The 15,683-nt window shown below is 39.9% G+C and overlaps 1 protein-coding gene across 4 annotated transcripts in view; it reads right to left on the bottom strand.

The window, feature by feature from the left end:
- NNT (nicotinamide nucleotide transhydrogenase) overlaps positions 1-15,683 on the bottom strand; it is a 94,747-nt gene that overhangs the window by 68,928 nt on the left and 10,136 nt on the right. For all 4 annotated transcript variants that reach the window (XM_015063311.3, XM_015063312.3, XM_015063313.3 and 1 more), the window contains exons 3-6: positions 15,125-15,354; positions 12,608-12,825; positions 8,095-8,182; positions 1,819-1,907 (exon numbers count right to left, since the gene is read on the bottom strand). In XM_015063311.3, coding sequence (XP_014918797.1) covers positions 1,819-1,907; positions 8,095-8,182; positions 12,608-12,825; positions 15,125-15,354 — 625 coding nt within the window. The remainder of the gene's footprint in view (positions 1-1,818; positions 1,908-8,094; positions 8,183-12,607; positions 12,826-15,124; positions 15,355-15,683) is intronic.

Raw genomic sequence — 15,683 nt, forward strand, 5'->3', positions numbered from 1 at the left:
GAAGAGAGTAAACATTAGTACAGGTGTCTGAAAACTACAGCTCCTGACTTGCCAATTGTTTTTGGAAATAAAGCTTTATTGGAACACACACATACACAAAAAGAAAAATAAAGTAAAGCTATTTTATTTCTAAACTTTGCGACACAGGCATTAAGTAGGATGCTCACTATTGTTACCAGGGGAATCTCTTAGCTATTGTTTGAAAAAATTTAAAAATCACACTCCTTTAATATTAATGAGCAATGAGTTGCCCTTAAGTTTTTAGGATGTTTATCTGAAAATATATACCGTTCAGTCTTCCAACAAGATTTTATAATCAAGTGTGTTTTCTAATGTGTTTGGATTTCATATTTATGATACCAACCCCTAGTCTCAAAATAGTGATTGAGGTATGCATAATCCTTAGAACAGGATTATATACTTCAGCCACATCTTTCTTCATTGTGTACTTGAGCTATCCTAGTAAATGGTAAATAAAAATGGAGTTAAGCAACAGCCATCCTCTAGCTATGAGATCTGTACACTATCTAAACCAATGACATCAAAATACACAATAAATTCCCAGCAGCTGACCCAACACCAAGTTTCAAATCATCTCTAAGTCAAATATGCACATTTCCGCATTAATGCTACTGTCGCTACACTGAAAACTTGCACAACCTCCTCTCTCCAGGTTTGGATGTCTTCAAAAACGTCACATCAACAAACATTAAAAATTAAAAGCACAAATAACATGCTTAACACTGGCTATCCTTGGCATGCATCCTCGTTATTGCAGAAAAGCCTTTTCTCATTTCAGCAGGACAGCTTTTTATCAGTACATCACTTCTCTAAACTCCACGTAAGCCCTGTAAATCATATTCTGTGGAGCATTCCTTACTCCAGAAAGTCACATTCTTTCCAACTTTGAATGGCTGCACATTTTTTTGATCATTCTATATTCAAGATTAGCAGCAGTATTATTCCTCTACTGATCTCAGCTGATAATGAAGAACTATGCATTTTAACCTTGAAATAGTATTCATACATAAAAATAACAGCAATTCTCAATAAGCATTTAATAAAATCCAGCATCTAATATCTTCTGAAATGAAGAACAATTTTAATCAAACTTTTCTTTAAAGAATTCTAGAAAATGTTGGTATGTCTGCTTTAAAGTATTATGCAATGAACATAATTGAGTATTTTCTCCTAGGGCCTCCACTATTGCCCAATCAGCTTTATTTGCTTCCATCAAAATGCAGAGCATACCTCTCCCCGCCCTCTGCCCCCCCAGTCTGTTTTCCAAAATACCTCCTATGCTGACTTTTTTTTTAAGGAAACCCAATGTCCAACGTGGGGCTCAAACTCATGACCCCAAGATCAAGAGTCACATGCTCTAGTGACTGAGCCAGCCAGGTGTCCCCAAAATATCTCCTATACCACTCTCCTCTAACTCACAGACATCTTGGTTCATGTCCTCCCTGACTTGTAAATGCAATCTGCAGAGCAACAGATTACAAACTCAGGATGGGAATAATTCTGGTCCCACTGCTAATCCACATAAAGAAAACTGAATACGAGTTGTTTGTTTTCAATTCTTCTGCTTTTTAAATTATTTCTGCTGTATGGAGTCTGGGTCCTTAGATATTTTTTCCCACTAGATAATATTTTTCTACTTTGAGTTAACTTGGAAGAAGTAGAAACATTTTGAAATGTCAAGAGCTTATAAAGCAGTTTTCAATGTGAAACTTCCATTTATAAATTCCAAAGACAGCATAATATCCACCTGAAACAAAATGTTTTCACCTTAACAGCAGTCACTCATAGAGCACTTACCTGGTGTCAAATCCTCGAACAATAGCACCCATAGACTTCGCTGCACCTGCAGAAGCCAGCCCAGCAACACCACCACCAACTATCAGAATCTAGGGGAAAAGGCAGAACGGTATGTTTTTTTTTAATGTTTACTCATTTTTGAAAGAGAGAGAAACAGAGTGCAAGTGGGGGAGGGGCAGAGAGAGCAGGCTCCGAGCTGTCAGCACAGAGCCCATTGAGGGGCTGAACCCACGAACTGTGAGATCATGACTTGCGCCAAAGTTGGACATTTAACCGACTCAGCCACCCAGGTGCCCCAGAACAGTATGTTTTTTAAAAAGTTCATTATCAACTGGCTATGAAAAATCATCAGCTAATAACTATCAGCACCTGGTACACAGCATTCAGTAATACACCAGGTGGTGCCGGCAGTGGTGATCAGCCCTCAAATATACTGAGTGGATAGACAACACTTTATCTGAACCTCCGCTGTTTTTAAAAATTTATCAAAGGAACGACTGCTGGCAAAGGCCCACAACCTTCACTAAGAAGTCTGACAACCAGCATCTCAGTGTGGAAGCCACATACAGCACAATGGGGCATATGCGTGTTAAAGATTAACAGGTCTTGAGGAGCCTGAGTGGCTCAGTCAGTTAAGCATCAGACTCTTGATTTTGGCTCAGGTCATGATCCCAGGGTCATGGGATCAAGCCCCACGTCCGGCTCCACACTGAGCATGGAGCCTAAGATTCTCTCTCTCCCTCTGCCCCTCTTTTTTGTGCTCACACATGTGCTCTCTCCCTCTCTAAAATAAAAAAAAAAAAAAATTAAATAAGGTAACCGTTAAAGAAAAATAGATTAACAGGTCTTTCTCAGTGTGTAAAAGCTACCTGCACTGAAATAAACTCCAAGCGCAGCATTCTAGCTATCTCTCCCCTCACAAATGTTAAGGTTCCTCTATGTTCACAAAATATCAAAATAAGTTTCAAAGATGGATACAACTTTGATAAAATGTCTACCTTCTATTTTGAGTTCAAATGCTTCTGAAAGAACAGCAGGTGACCAATTATCTAATTTTGAACCAATTTGAATGACCAAAGCAACATAACTAATCTCCCTAACCATTGAACAGTGAGAGCCAAGAAAACCAAAGAATTTCTCAGAAACAAGAGTCTCCCAGCCTTCTAAGAAACACAATAAGAGCAATGTTGTCTCCAGTCTGGAATGGGCCTTTCAGAGAAAAGTTCTATTATACTTCCCAGTCAATTGAGGCAACTCCTTGTTGCTGTTTAAAAAAAGAAAGAAAAGGAAAAAAGCCACCCACAAAAAACAGTGAAGCTTATAAATCCCCACCTACCCATCACGCCCACATCTCCTTCCACCTCTTTTTTTTTTTTAATTATTTTTTTTTAATGTTTATTTATTTTTAAGACAGAGAGAGACAGAGCATGAACAGCGGAGGGTCAGAGAGAGGGAGACACAGAATCGGAAGTAGGCTCCAGGCTCCGAGCTGTCAGCACGGAGCCCGACGCGGGACTCAAACTCACAGACCGTGAGATCATGACCTGAGCCGAAGTCGGACGCTTAACCCACTGAGCCACCCAGGCGCCCCTCCTTCCACCTCTTTAAGAAGGCTAGTCAAGGGGTGCCTGGGTGGCTCAGTCGGTTAAGCATCTGGCTTCAGCTCAGGACATGGTCTCACAGTTTGTGAGTTCGAGGCCCCACTTCAGGATTCTCTCTCTCCCTCTGCTCTCACTTGTGTGCTCTCTCTCTCTCAAAAAAAAAAAAAAAAAAAAAAAAAAAAAAAAAGACTTCTGTTTTTTAAAAAGAAAAAAAAAAGGCTAGTCAAACCATACTCCAGTGACCTCTAAGCAGTGTCTCCGAGATCATGTGAATTGATCTAGATGGTGAAAGTCACGGGGGAGGGTGTTAAGCTACAGGGAAGGGGACAAAGAAGGAGCACAGGGAACAAGCTGGCTCTGGGATCCAAGGCACCAACCTTGCTCCACACAATGAAAATGTGAAATAAAAATAAAATAAGTAAAACTCACAAGACTAGACCAAGTTACCCTGAATCCAGAAATAACAAAAGACCTCATAATTTACAAGGCAGAATCACACAATAATAAAGCCAGGTAGATCTGACAACAGAAATTTACTCTTTCTCTCCAGGATGGGGTGAAGGAAAAGACAGAGGTTAAGAATCGGAGTGAAATCCCGAATCGGCTACCAACTAGTTCTGGGTAACTCTGAGCAAGCTGCTTAGTATCTGCAATAACACAGTTAAAAAACCTTCCCAGAAGGCAGTTACATTAAATGATGGGATACAAAGCACTGACTGCTAACTGGCACAACATAGACATATACTCAGAAAATAGGGGAAAGGCCATGGGAAAGGAATGACCTTTAGGAATGTTCTTAATTTCCAGTCAGTTAACCTGTTCTTCCGCCTGACCTCCCCATCTCAGTTAAGGGCACTAACTGTGCAACATAACCATTCAAGCCAAAACAGGGAGGTCACTTGTGCCCTCCCTTTGCACATTTCTACCTCCAATCCCTCAGCAAGCACTCTTGGAGTTAACCCCCAAAGATCTCCCAATCCACCCCCTTCTCTACATCTTTACTGCCACTACCTTCCCAGGGTACTATTTCAGCAATCAATTCTGAACAGGCCTTGCCTTCACTCTTCCCCCTACTATCCATTCGCCCCTAGAACTTCCAGATGACTTTTTTAAATCCTCGTGAGATAATAGAATATATATATATTAGTTTCTGTCTCCAGTTCCTGACACAGAACTCCTAAAACCAAGAGCAGCAGGAACATTTTTTTGCAGCAGGAACTTTTTTTTGTTCCAATATCTGGTCTTTGACCCCAGTTGGTGATAGAGTTCCTAAATCCCTTAGAATTTTGAGGGTGACAGCAGTGTCTTTTGTTCTAATGAGTTGACTCCTGGTTGGCTCCTGGATGACAGCTGACCACCAGAAAGCCCATGGTTAGCAGCTGAGAATTTTCAGTTCCACCTCCCATTCTCCAGAGAGAGGAGAAAGAGCTGGAAAAGGAGTTAATCATCCATTGTTCCCACGTGATGAAGCCTCCATATAAAAAATCCCCAAAGTACAGGGTTTAAAAGCTTCCAGCATGGTGAACACACGGCGGTGCAGGGAGAGTCGTGTGTCCAAGGAGGGCTCCATGCCCCTTCCCACATCCCTCGCCTCATGCATTTCTTCCATCTGGGTGTTCACCTGTATCCTTTATCATATCCTTCCATAACAAACTGGTAAACAGTAAGGAAACTATTTTCCTGAGCTCTGAGTTCTAGCAAATTAACCGAACCTAAGGAGGAAGTCGTGGGAACCTCCAAATGATTTATAGTCAATCTGTCAGAGGCACAGGCAACAACCTGAGCTTGTGAATGTCATGTGAAGCGGGGAGAAGGCAGTCTCGTGGGACTAGCCCTTCACCTGCGGGATCTGACACGACCTCCAGGTAGACAGTGTTAGAACAGAGTTAAGTTGTAGCACACCCTGCTGGTGTCACAGAATTGCTTTGTGTGGAGAAAACCCCCACATATTAGGTGACCAGAATGTCAGAAGTGAAGCGTTCTATTTGAAAAAAAAGTGAGTTTTTCCAAAACAATCCTGAATCAGACACTTCCCTCCTCTGTGAGAAAATGTGAACAAGACCTGTAAGAGAAGCTCAACGTCATCCAGCCCCAACCTACCTTTCCACCGTCATCTCCAATCGCTCACCACACTCCAGACCAACAGCCTTCTTTAGTCTGCTCTTTCCCATCCCAGGGCTTCATACGTGCTGCTCCTTTGGAAGCTCCTTTTCCTACGTGCTGCTCCTCTGAAATCCTAAGTACCTGGTTTCTTTCGCACCATCCATTAGGCCTCGGTTCTAATGTCAAATGGAAGCCTTCCCATCACCCTAGCAAAAGCAGCTTGCTCCCATGACTCACTATCCTATCATCCTGTTCATTTTTTTATATTTAAAATGATCTCACCTATTGATTAGATTATGTATTTATCACCTCACCGTGGCCCCTACTAGAGTGTAAGTTTCATATGACAGGGATCTCCTTTGCCTTGTTCATCCCATAGTCCAGCTCCTAGAGCAGTGCCTGGCATATTGGAAGCCATCAAATAACTAACTGATAGCTCATTGTAGACAAGTAAGAACCTTCCGTGTTTAAAGAAAAGTCAAATAAAGTATTCTTCAATCTACCTTGATAAACTCACCTAATGTCTAATTCTTCAATATGTAACTATTTCTGACATGTAACCAAAGTCCTTGAAGCTGCAATTTAAATTCGCAGGAAAGACAGTCACTTTTCTACCTCTTAAGGGCTGATTGATTCTCCTTCCTTTAAGCCTCTGGTCTTTTGTTTCACTTTTTAATCTCTTATATATTCACAGCTTTCCTCTCAGCTTCCACGTAGTTCGAGAAAGAGTCTAACCAAAACTGAGTAGCAGATTTGTGCATCAAAGCATTTGGCCAGTTTGAAAACAGCATTCAGGGACACCTGGGTGCCTCAGTTGGTTAAGCGTCCAACTCGGTTGCAGCTCAGGTCATGATCTCAGTTTGTGAGTTCCAGCCCCTCATCGAGTTCCTCACTGTGCTTGGGATTCTCCCCCTTCCCCCTACCCATCCCTTGCACAAGCATACTCGCACGTGCTCTCAATCTCTCTCTCTTTCAAATAAACTTTAAAAATAATAAAATAAAATAAAACCAGCATTCAACTTCTGGCCACCGTAAGTGCCAGACCCATTCTCATGATCCTGACAAAGGAGTCAAAACGTCATCACTTCAGGGGCACCTGGCTGGCTCAGCTGGAAGAGCATGTGACTCTTGGTCTCAGAGCTATGAGTTTGAACCCCACTTGGGTGTAGACATTACTTAAATAAAATAAATAAACTTAAAAAAAAAAAAAACATAGTCACTTCACATAGTACATCTCTGTTGTTGTTTGCTAACTTCCTTGTTATGTATTCTGGCCTCCACTCGAAGCACTTGCATTTTCTTTACCTGGCCTGTTCTTAAAGCAATTTATTTCTCAAAGCTGCTAGTATCTTTTTTTTTTTTTTTCATTTTTTTCTAGGAGATTTATTTCATGTGCGTTCTCAGTTTATATAACAAAGTACATAAGAGCAGGAAGCACTGAGTAAACCTATGCCTACAGGCAGAGAGTATACTCTTCAGATAGATGAACAACATTTAAAGTCCTATTTTCTATACCGAGACAACATGCTTATATGGTCAATTAGTATATGTAATGTTGAAGGGTCATAACATAATCTATTCTTTTACCTAGCCATCCCAACCTGTCATCAACTGCTCCTCTCTGCTTTCAATCTACATTAAAGAAACCACACCCACTCCCTTTGCCAATTACCCAAATACAACACCTCCCTTTTTCCGTCCTCTTAACCCATATTTGAAAAAAAGTGAAGGGGTGCTTGGGCGGCTCAGTCGGTTAAGTGTCCAACTCTTGACCTTGGCTCAGATAGTGATCTCATGGTTCGTGGGAGGGAACCCCAAGTTAGGCTCTGCGCTATCAGCTGGGAGCCTGCTTGGGATTCTCTCTCTCCCTCTCTCTCTGCCCAGTGAAAAAACTAAAACAATCTTTTCTATGAACAAAATGTCACAATTGGGAAATCTAGAATCTACAAAACTAAGACAATCTTTTCCATGAACCAAGTGTCACAACATTGGGAAATCAAGAATCTACTGAATGGTATCTTGAAGGTTTTTCAAACATCAGTAATAAACACTCTACATACACAGAACAAGTTATCCAAAACCCCTTTAAGAATTCAAGTTAGTAAGTAAAAAAAAAAAAAAAAAAAAAAAAAACTAGAACTTCCAGAAATGTCAAAATTCTTTTTTGTCAAGCAAACATACACAGCTTTGAGGCTTTATCATATATTTGTACCAAATATACACAGGGTTAACACTGTGAAGTTAACACAGAACAAAACTTTTAAAATAACTGTATTTTAGTACTACACATACCCTTACCTTTAAATAATTCATATTATGGGGGCTCCTAGGTGGCTCACTCGGTTGAGTGTCCGACTTCGGCTCAGGTCATGATTTCACGGTTCGTGGGTTCGAGCCCCACGTCGGGCCCTGTGCTGCCAGCTCAGAGCCTGGAGCCTGCTTCAGATTCTGTGTCTCCCCCTCTCTCTGCCCCTCCCCTGTTCACGCTCTGTGTCTGTCTCTTGATCACAAATAAACATTAAAAAAATTATAAATAATTCATATTTGAAGAAACATTAAAAGTTCTACCTACCTTAGCTGGAGGAACTTTTCCAGCAGCTGTGATCTGACCAGTAAAAAACCGTCCAAAATGATTTGCTGCTAGTACAACAGCTTTGTAGCTGAAAAAATAAATATTTCCATAAAATTAAAGAGCTTAGACTAATATATTATTGTAAGCCACCAATGAAGTTTTAATAGTCAAAGATAATCACTAACATTTAAATTGTACCTACTATGTGTCAAAAACCGCTGAGTGCTACATGTATAACTACTCCTTTAACCTCCTCCACAATCCTACAGACAGGTACAGTTTTTACCTTCATTTTATAGGTGAGTAAACAGACACACAGAGAGTGGAAGAGACTTGCTGTCCCTCGGCTAGCAAATGGCAGAACCAGAAGCCTAACCCTGGCTGGCATCCTACCTCCACAAGCACACTCTTACCCACGATGTTCCCTGGCCTTTTCAGAATGAACACTGCAGAAGATCAGTTGGTGTAAAAAAAGAAATGAAGGAAAGACCAAAAAATGCTAACAACGGTTTTCTTCCAGTGCTGAAACTATAGACACTTCAGACTTTCTGTTTTACTTCACTGTATTGTCCAAATTTTCTTTAATGATTATGTAGTATTTATGTCATAGGGAAAAACTTTAAAATGAAAAAGAAATGAGATATAGCTATATGCTTGTACATAATAAAATTCTAACCTCAAACCAAACCAAAAAAAAAAAAACAGAAAACAAAAAACAAACAAACAAAAAACTTCCCCTGAGGCAGCTGGGTGGTTCAGTTGGTTAAACATCCAACTTAAGCTCAGGTTATGAGTCGCCATTTGGTTCCTGAGTTCGAGACCCACTCTGATGGTGCAGAGCCTGCTTGGGATTCTGTCTCTCTGCACCTCCCCCACTTGTGCACACTCTTTCTCAAAATAAATAAATTAAATTAAAAAACAAAACAAAAAAACTTCCCTTGATCGCTAAGATTTGAAAGTATGGAATTTTGAGACACAGTGACCTCCGTGCAGGGCCCAGTTCTACCACTAACTGGCTTTGTGACCTTGGGTAAATTTCTCTAAGTCCCTAATCCTTGGTTTCCTCATCTACAGAGTGGGGACAAAAAGAGCATCTCTTAGTGTTGTTATGAGGACTAAGTGAGACCAGGCAGGTAAAGCACTTAGCACAAAGCATGCCATCATAAGTGTTTGGTAAATCCTAGTGTTTTTGGCTAAAGAAACATTCTGTGCAGCAAAAACAAGTAAAATATACCATATATACCATCTTTTCTTATGAGAATACTGTTAACATATTATACTAATTTCATTTTCAGAGCATTTTATCCTTAAAAGGCACCTCTACACATTAACTATAACACGTTATAATTAAAATTACAATGCAACTATTTATTAAAATCTACCTGCTAGCTGAAAATAAAACCTTTCCCTGATCATATTTTTTTCCTGGCCATATTTTTTATAAAATAATATTGATATAATAATTGATGCAAAAGCATATAATGGTAACCACTACGACTTTAAATCATATTATAGCAGAAAGGCAATATTTTAGAGACCACGTTGTTAGTCTTACTTCTGAATCCAAGTGACAGAAACTTTCAAAAAACCAAATATGATAAAGATTCAAAGGCCACTGTAAGAAATTTTGGAATTAATGTTTTAAAAGATTCAGCTGCTATTCTGAAACAAATAACAAAAATGAGATGAGTTACACAGGAATGTACAAGAAAACGTTGATAGTGGGGAAAAGTGATAACAGTTTGCCTCTTTTTGATGACAGCAAAAAAAGCTCAGAATGGACATGAATGAACTGGAAGGAGCGTGTCTTCACTGTAATATGGCTGTGTGTGTGACTTAGATAATGATTTATCACGTACTGTGTGGATAAGTATCCTAGAAGATGCACCTCAAACTATGCCCTTTGCATATATCAGCTCAGGATGTAAGATAGCAATTCTTCAAACTGTGTCCCATGGATCTCCAAAGGTTCAAATTCCAGCCAACTCTGGGGCCATACTGGGTGGGGTAGACAACAAACATGTTTCTGGACACCCCTCCGTCCCTCAGTTCAACTAAGGCCACTCTGCTCTTATTGCATTTGTTTATATTGCCTCATAATATGTCATTTGCCCAAAAGATTCTACGGCTAAAAAGCACTGGGCTGGAACCACTGGCTTTGATAACCTTTCATATTCTACATTTCACAAGACAAAATCAAAGATCACACTGTACGTTTTCTACAGAAAACATTTAAGTCTCAGGGCACTTGGGTGGCTCATTCAGTTAGGCATCCAACTCTTGGTTTCGGCTCAGGTCATGGTCTCACAGTTCATGAGTGCGAGCCCCACATCAGGCTCCTGGCTGACAGTGCAGAGCCTGCTGGGGATTCTCTCTGCCCCTCCCCTGTACTCGCTCACTCTCTCAAAATAAATAAGTAAACTTTAAAAAAAATAAAAGAAAATCTTTGAAGTCCCATGATACATAATGTAACTTTTCTACAAACAAAATAGTATGGCAAAAATTTATTTTGTCCTTTGGTGTATACTTTATATCGCAAAAAATATCTTCAAACCAACCATTTGCTATATTATAGTAAGGATAACAAAATGTGTTTTTAGCTTGTCCTTTTTGTTTTCTGCTTTTCTTTCAAAAATGAAACCCAAAGTAGACTCTATTTGATCTATTGGCCTAGCTGATATGCTACACCTAAGCTATAAAACCTAAGAAAACCTTCAGGTCACGTGTCAGGCCATAAAAGGCTTTATTAACGTTAGTCTCTCTTGCATGCGCTGTTTGATTTTTTTTAACCGTTTTCATTTGTTGGTGCCTCATTCATATTAGCAAATTGTCACTATCAGCAGTTTGCATGCTTAAAATCTAATTCAACTATCTCCTGAGGAGTTGATTTCATAAGCATCTTCAATTTCCAGATTTTTCCCGCTCTCTAGGCAGTCAGCAACACGATACACCCCATCCCCCCGGGCAGGAGTGATTGCTCAGTCACAGCCCTGTTCCTCAGAGCAGGAGGGGCCTTAGTCTCCTCTCAGCGCAGCTCTTCAGGCAGTAAAGTGGGAACGCAGCAGTGGCGGGCAAAGGTAAGAGGACGTAGTTAGCCCTCAGTTATCAATATGTGGTTTGGGGGGGAGGGGGGGTAATAATTTTTTAAAACTTTTTTAACATTTATTTACTTTTGAGAGAGAGACAGGGTATAAGTGGGGGCAGGGGGGTACAGAGAGAGAGGGAGACACAGAATCCAAAGCAGGCTCCAGGCCCTGAGCTGTCAGCACAGAGCCTGACGTGGGGCTCAAATTCATGAACAGTGAGATCATGACCTGAGCTGAAGTTGGACAGTTAGCCGACTGAGCCACCCAGGTGCCCCTATTAATACGTGTTTTGACACCAGGTAGAACTTTGCCAAATACAGACATTTTCCCTATTTGCTAAATATTTTATGAATTTACCTAAGCAAAACATAATTAAAATGGTAAATGCTAATATGTATGTGTCAGGTTGAACAATATGAAACTGCCAATATCTGACCTTTTTTGACCTATAAAAACAGCAATTTATGTTAACTAACTTACTGTGGCAATCATTTCACAATATACTGATATATCAAATCATTATATTTATACCTTAAATTTACACAATGTTATATGTCAATTGTCTCAAATAAAATCTGAAAAAAAGTAGCAGGGTGCCTGGGTCGCTCAGTCGGTTAAGCATCCGACTTTGGCTCAGGTCATGACCTCACGGTTTGTGGGTTCAAGTCCCGCATCAGGCTCTGTGCTGACAGCTCAGAGCCCAGAGCCTGCTTTGGATTCTGTGTCTCCCTCTCTCTGTCCCTCCCCCACTTGTGCTCTGTCTCTCTCTCTCTCTCTCAAAAGTAAATAAACATCAAAAAAAAATTTTTTTTAAGAAAAAAGTAGCAATTTCTACCTAATGTATACATGTGTATACACGTATATACACACATACATGCAAGACAGTCTATTCCTCATACAAATAATTTCACAATCATTTGCTCTGGTGGAAGGAAATAAGACTTCTACCCATGAAGAGTAGAATATGAAGAGTCATTTCTTTTAACTATGAAATAATAAACCGAGCCTTAAAAAATAAGGGCACTTTTGGTGCACCTGGGTGGCTCAGTCAGTGAAGCCTCCAACTTCAGCTCAGGTCATGATCTCATCATTTGTGAGTTCAAGCCCTGCATCAGGCTCTGTGCTGACAGGTCAGAGCCGGGAGCCTGCTTTGGATTCTGTGTCCCCTCTCTCTCTACTCCTCCCCCACTTGTGCTGTCTCTGTCTCTCTCTCTGTCTCTCTGTCTCTCTCTCTCTCTCTCAGAAATAAACATTAAAAAAAATTTTTTTAATTAAAAAAATAAATAAGGGCACTCTCAAAGTGTTGGCACTTTTATCCCCAACAATTATTACAAGTAAAAGCACTATAAGAGAGAAGAGTCACAATGAGCATGTTTCTAGAGTAGCACTGTGCTTTGTTCAACCAAAATGGAAAGGAATCAACATACCCAGCAATGTTGGCCATGGAGCTTAGCGCATCATATCCCTGAGCAATCGTGACTCTTGGAACCTGGTCCATCGCCAAAACTGTAGTTTTTCTTTTAGAAAGTTTATTTAGCAAGTCTGGATTTTGGGCTGGGTAAATAAAGCTAATCAATGTTCCCGATGTCTTTAAAAGGTCGGCCTCATGAACACCTAATGTTGGATTAACCATGGGAGCTCGCACCTGAGGAAAAAAAAGTCAAGTCACTGATTAATAATGTAAATACCTTTATCATATTTTTAAGTAAACAGGACAATCTAAATGACATGCCATGATTGAAATAATAGGCCAGAAGTAATCTTTCAGCAATAAATTTTGGACTAAATTCCTAAACAAGGTAAGGAGCACCAAGATCTTTGCCATCTGTCCTCTGACTGATGACCAACCTAGGAACTGATCTGAGTAAAGAGCATGCTATCATTCTGGAAGGTTCCCCCCCCCCACCCAAAATTTTATTTTCAAGTAAGGCTCATAACATGGCTTTACCATTGCCAGCTTTTCCTAAGTTTCTGCAGAAACACATTCAGATAAGCAGATTCATTTGTGGGCTTTTAAGGTGTGTTTTATATTCAAGTTTAAAATCGATCTTCAATTAACATGTATCATGTCCTTAGCTCTAAGTTCGCAATAGCACTTTTAGGCAAGTAAGCCCAGGAAACAATAGCTCAGGGACTTAAATTTTTAAAGGAAACAGAAACACAAACACTGGGTCAATATTTTCATTTCATAGCACTTCATCTCATTTACCTAGGAAACATCTTTGTTACTACCATGTCAGTTCTTGATCTGGTGACACATATGATTTTAATTAAGGTTCTGGATTCTAAGACTCTCTAGGGGCGCCTGGGTGGCTCAGTTGGTTAAGCATCTGACTTCAGCTCAGGTCATGATCTTGCGATTTGTGGGTTCAAGCCCCACATCAGGCTCTGTGCTGACAGTTCAGAGCCTGGAGCCTGCTTCAGATTCTGTGTCTCCCTCTCTCTCTCTCTGCCCCTCCCCCACTCATTCCCTCCCTCCCTCCCTCCCTCTCTCTTCTCCCTCTCTCTAAAATAAACTTAAAAAGACTCTCTGGCAAGGTCTATTTTTCCTCATTGAGAATCTAAAATATAGATTTAATAAAAATTAGAGGTCAACTTTGAATTAATCCTACTGGCCCTTATCAAATGCTCAGCTGAGACTGTTGGCATATGAGTGAGTTAAGTCAACAGAATGTTTTCCTGAATGTGCTTTTTGGATCACTAGTTCCCCAGGATATTAACAGGCTTGACTCAAAAATAGTTTACTAATGCAAGTATAAAGTTATCTAAGTTACTATATCATAGGATTTCTCCGTGCTTGTAACATGCTCATACACGCTGTGGATCTAAAGGAACACAAAGTGCTTCCACAACTTATATACACCCTACTAACCCTTTACTGTGGGGTATCTCAAAAGGTTTTGATCCCTGGAGCATATGTTGGAATGGATCATACTCATTTTTCTATTTGCCCTAAGCTCTTTTACTATACTAAGTTATATCACCAAGTATCTGTACACCTAAACACTTTAAAAGTTTTGGCTGAATTGCAACTTCCCCACATACCATAAATTTCACTGTTAATTTCCACACCAAAAAATTGTTTTGTCTTCTGCAAAGATCACTACTCTACCAAGTTATTCAGTAGAATTTATGTTAAAAGAAAAAAAAAGCAAACAAAAAAAAAACAGTTACATGATTGATGCCCCTTACAAATTAACACACATACCAAAAAAAGCTGGTCTTTCCTGAACAAGTGAGGAGCTTCTTTTTGCCTAATAATCATGCTACTACAATCCCTATCTCCCTCTTTGTCTTGGCTGCAGAAGGCTTAGGATTTAGGCTAATGCTACTCCCTGATAATTATCTAAGGTACACTTGTGATAGTCCCTTCCTTTTTCCATATGATTTTTTTTTACTTCAGATTTTATGTCTGAAGCTCTTCAGCACATAGATTTCTATTACACATTAAGACCTTTCATTAAAGTAGGTAAGGCTGTCTCTACTCAGCCCCGTGCTGCTTTCTCCAAGGCAGCCCTGCCCTCTCTAGAAATAGCACTTAGGTCAGTTAAATCACTGTTCCTTCTACATATCAGAAGATCAGGGTACGTTCAGTCCTAGGAGGAGTCCCATGCCCTTTTTCCATTCTGGTAGCAGTTAAATACTCACCTGTGGGTATTCTGGATATGTATGAACCATGAAGTGCAAATTCTCCCTAGCCAATAAGAAGGGAATTTCCACATGAAAATCTAAAAAGGAAGATCACTTTTTCTACTCTCATGGTTAAACAGAGATCACACTGCCTGATAAAAGTTCTACCAGACTATGAAGAATATTCACAACATGCAACCATTTCTCTGAGAAAAGGCAGTGTTTGAAAATATGAAGAGTTATAACAATATGATTTTTCCATGAACACTTTTTAAAAAGTGAGCTATAAATGAGGGGTGGAAAGGAATAATTACTTTGACCACCAAATCAGAAGCCAGCACTTCCTTCGCCCCTTGGATCTGGGCACCTGCTGCTCTGTAGTGATCATCAGAAAACTTGGAAGCTTCGCCAGCACCCGATTCCACGACAACACTAAAACCCTGCTTGACCAAGGCCTGAACACCAGCAGGAGACAATGCCACTCGTTTCTCATTTTGGAAAATCTCCTTGGGGACGCCAACAGTCAGTTGCTTATATGGAATTCCTACAAAGTGAGGGAAAGAAAGAAAGAAAGAAAGAAAGAAAGAAAGAGAAAGAAAGAAAGAAAGAGAGAGAGAGAGAAAGGGAGAAAGGGAGAAAGAGAGAAAGAAATGAAGAAAGAAAAGGAGAAAAGAACGGGAGAGGGAAAGAGAGAGAGAAAAAGAAAGAAAAAGAAAAATTAATTCAGTAAAAAACGTAAAAACAATGTTTTAATAACAGTTCAAAAAATGAAAATGGGCAGTCTGTTCAAAATATACTGAACATACAAGTTGCTGCTCAAAATAATGTTCCTGATTCATAATCATAATTGAGTTTTTTGAATAATGGGAAATA

The sequence above is a fragment of the Acinonyx jubatus genome, chromosome A1 (assembly GCF_027475565.1).
Source record: "Acinonyx jubatus isolate Ajub_Pintada_27869175 chromosome A1, VMU_Ajub_asm_v1.0, whole genome shotgun sequence".
Taxonomy (NCBI): Eukaryota; Metazoa; Chordata; class Mammalia; order Carnivora; family Felidae; genus Acinonyx; species Acinonyx jubatus.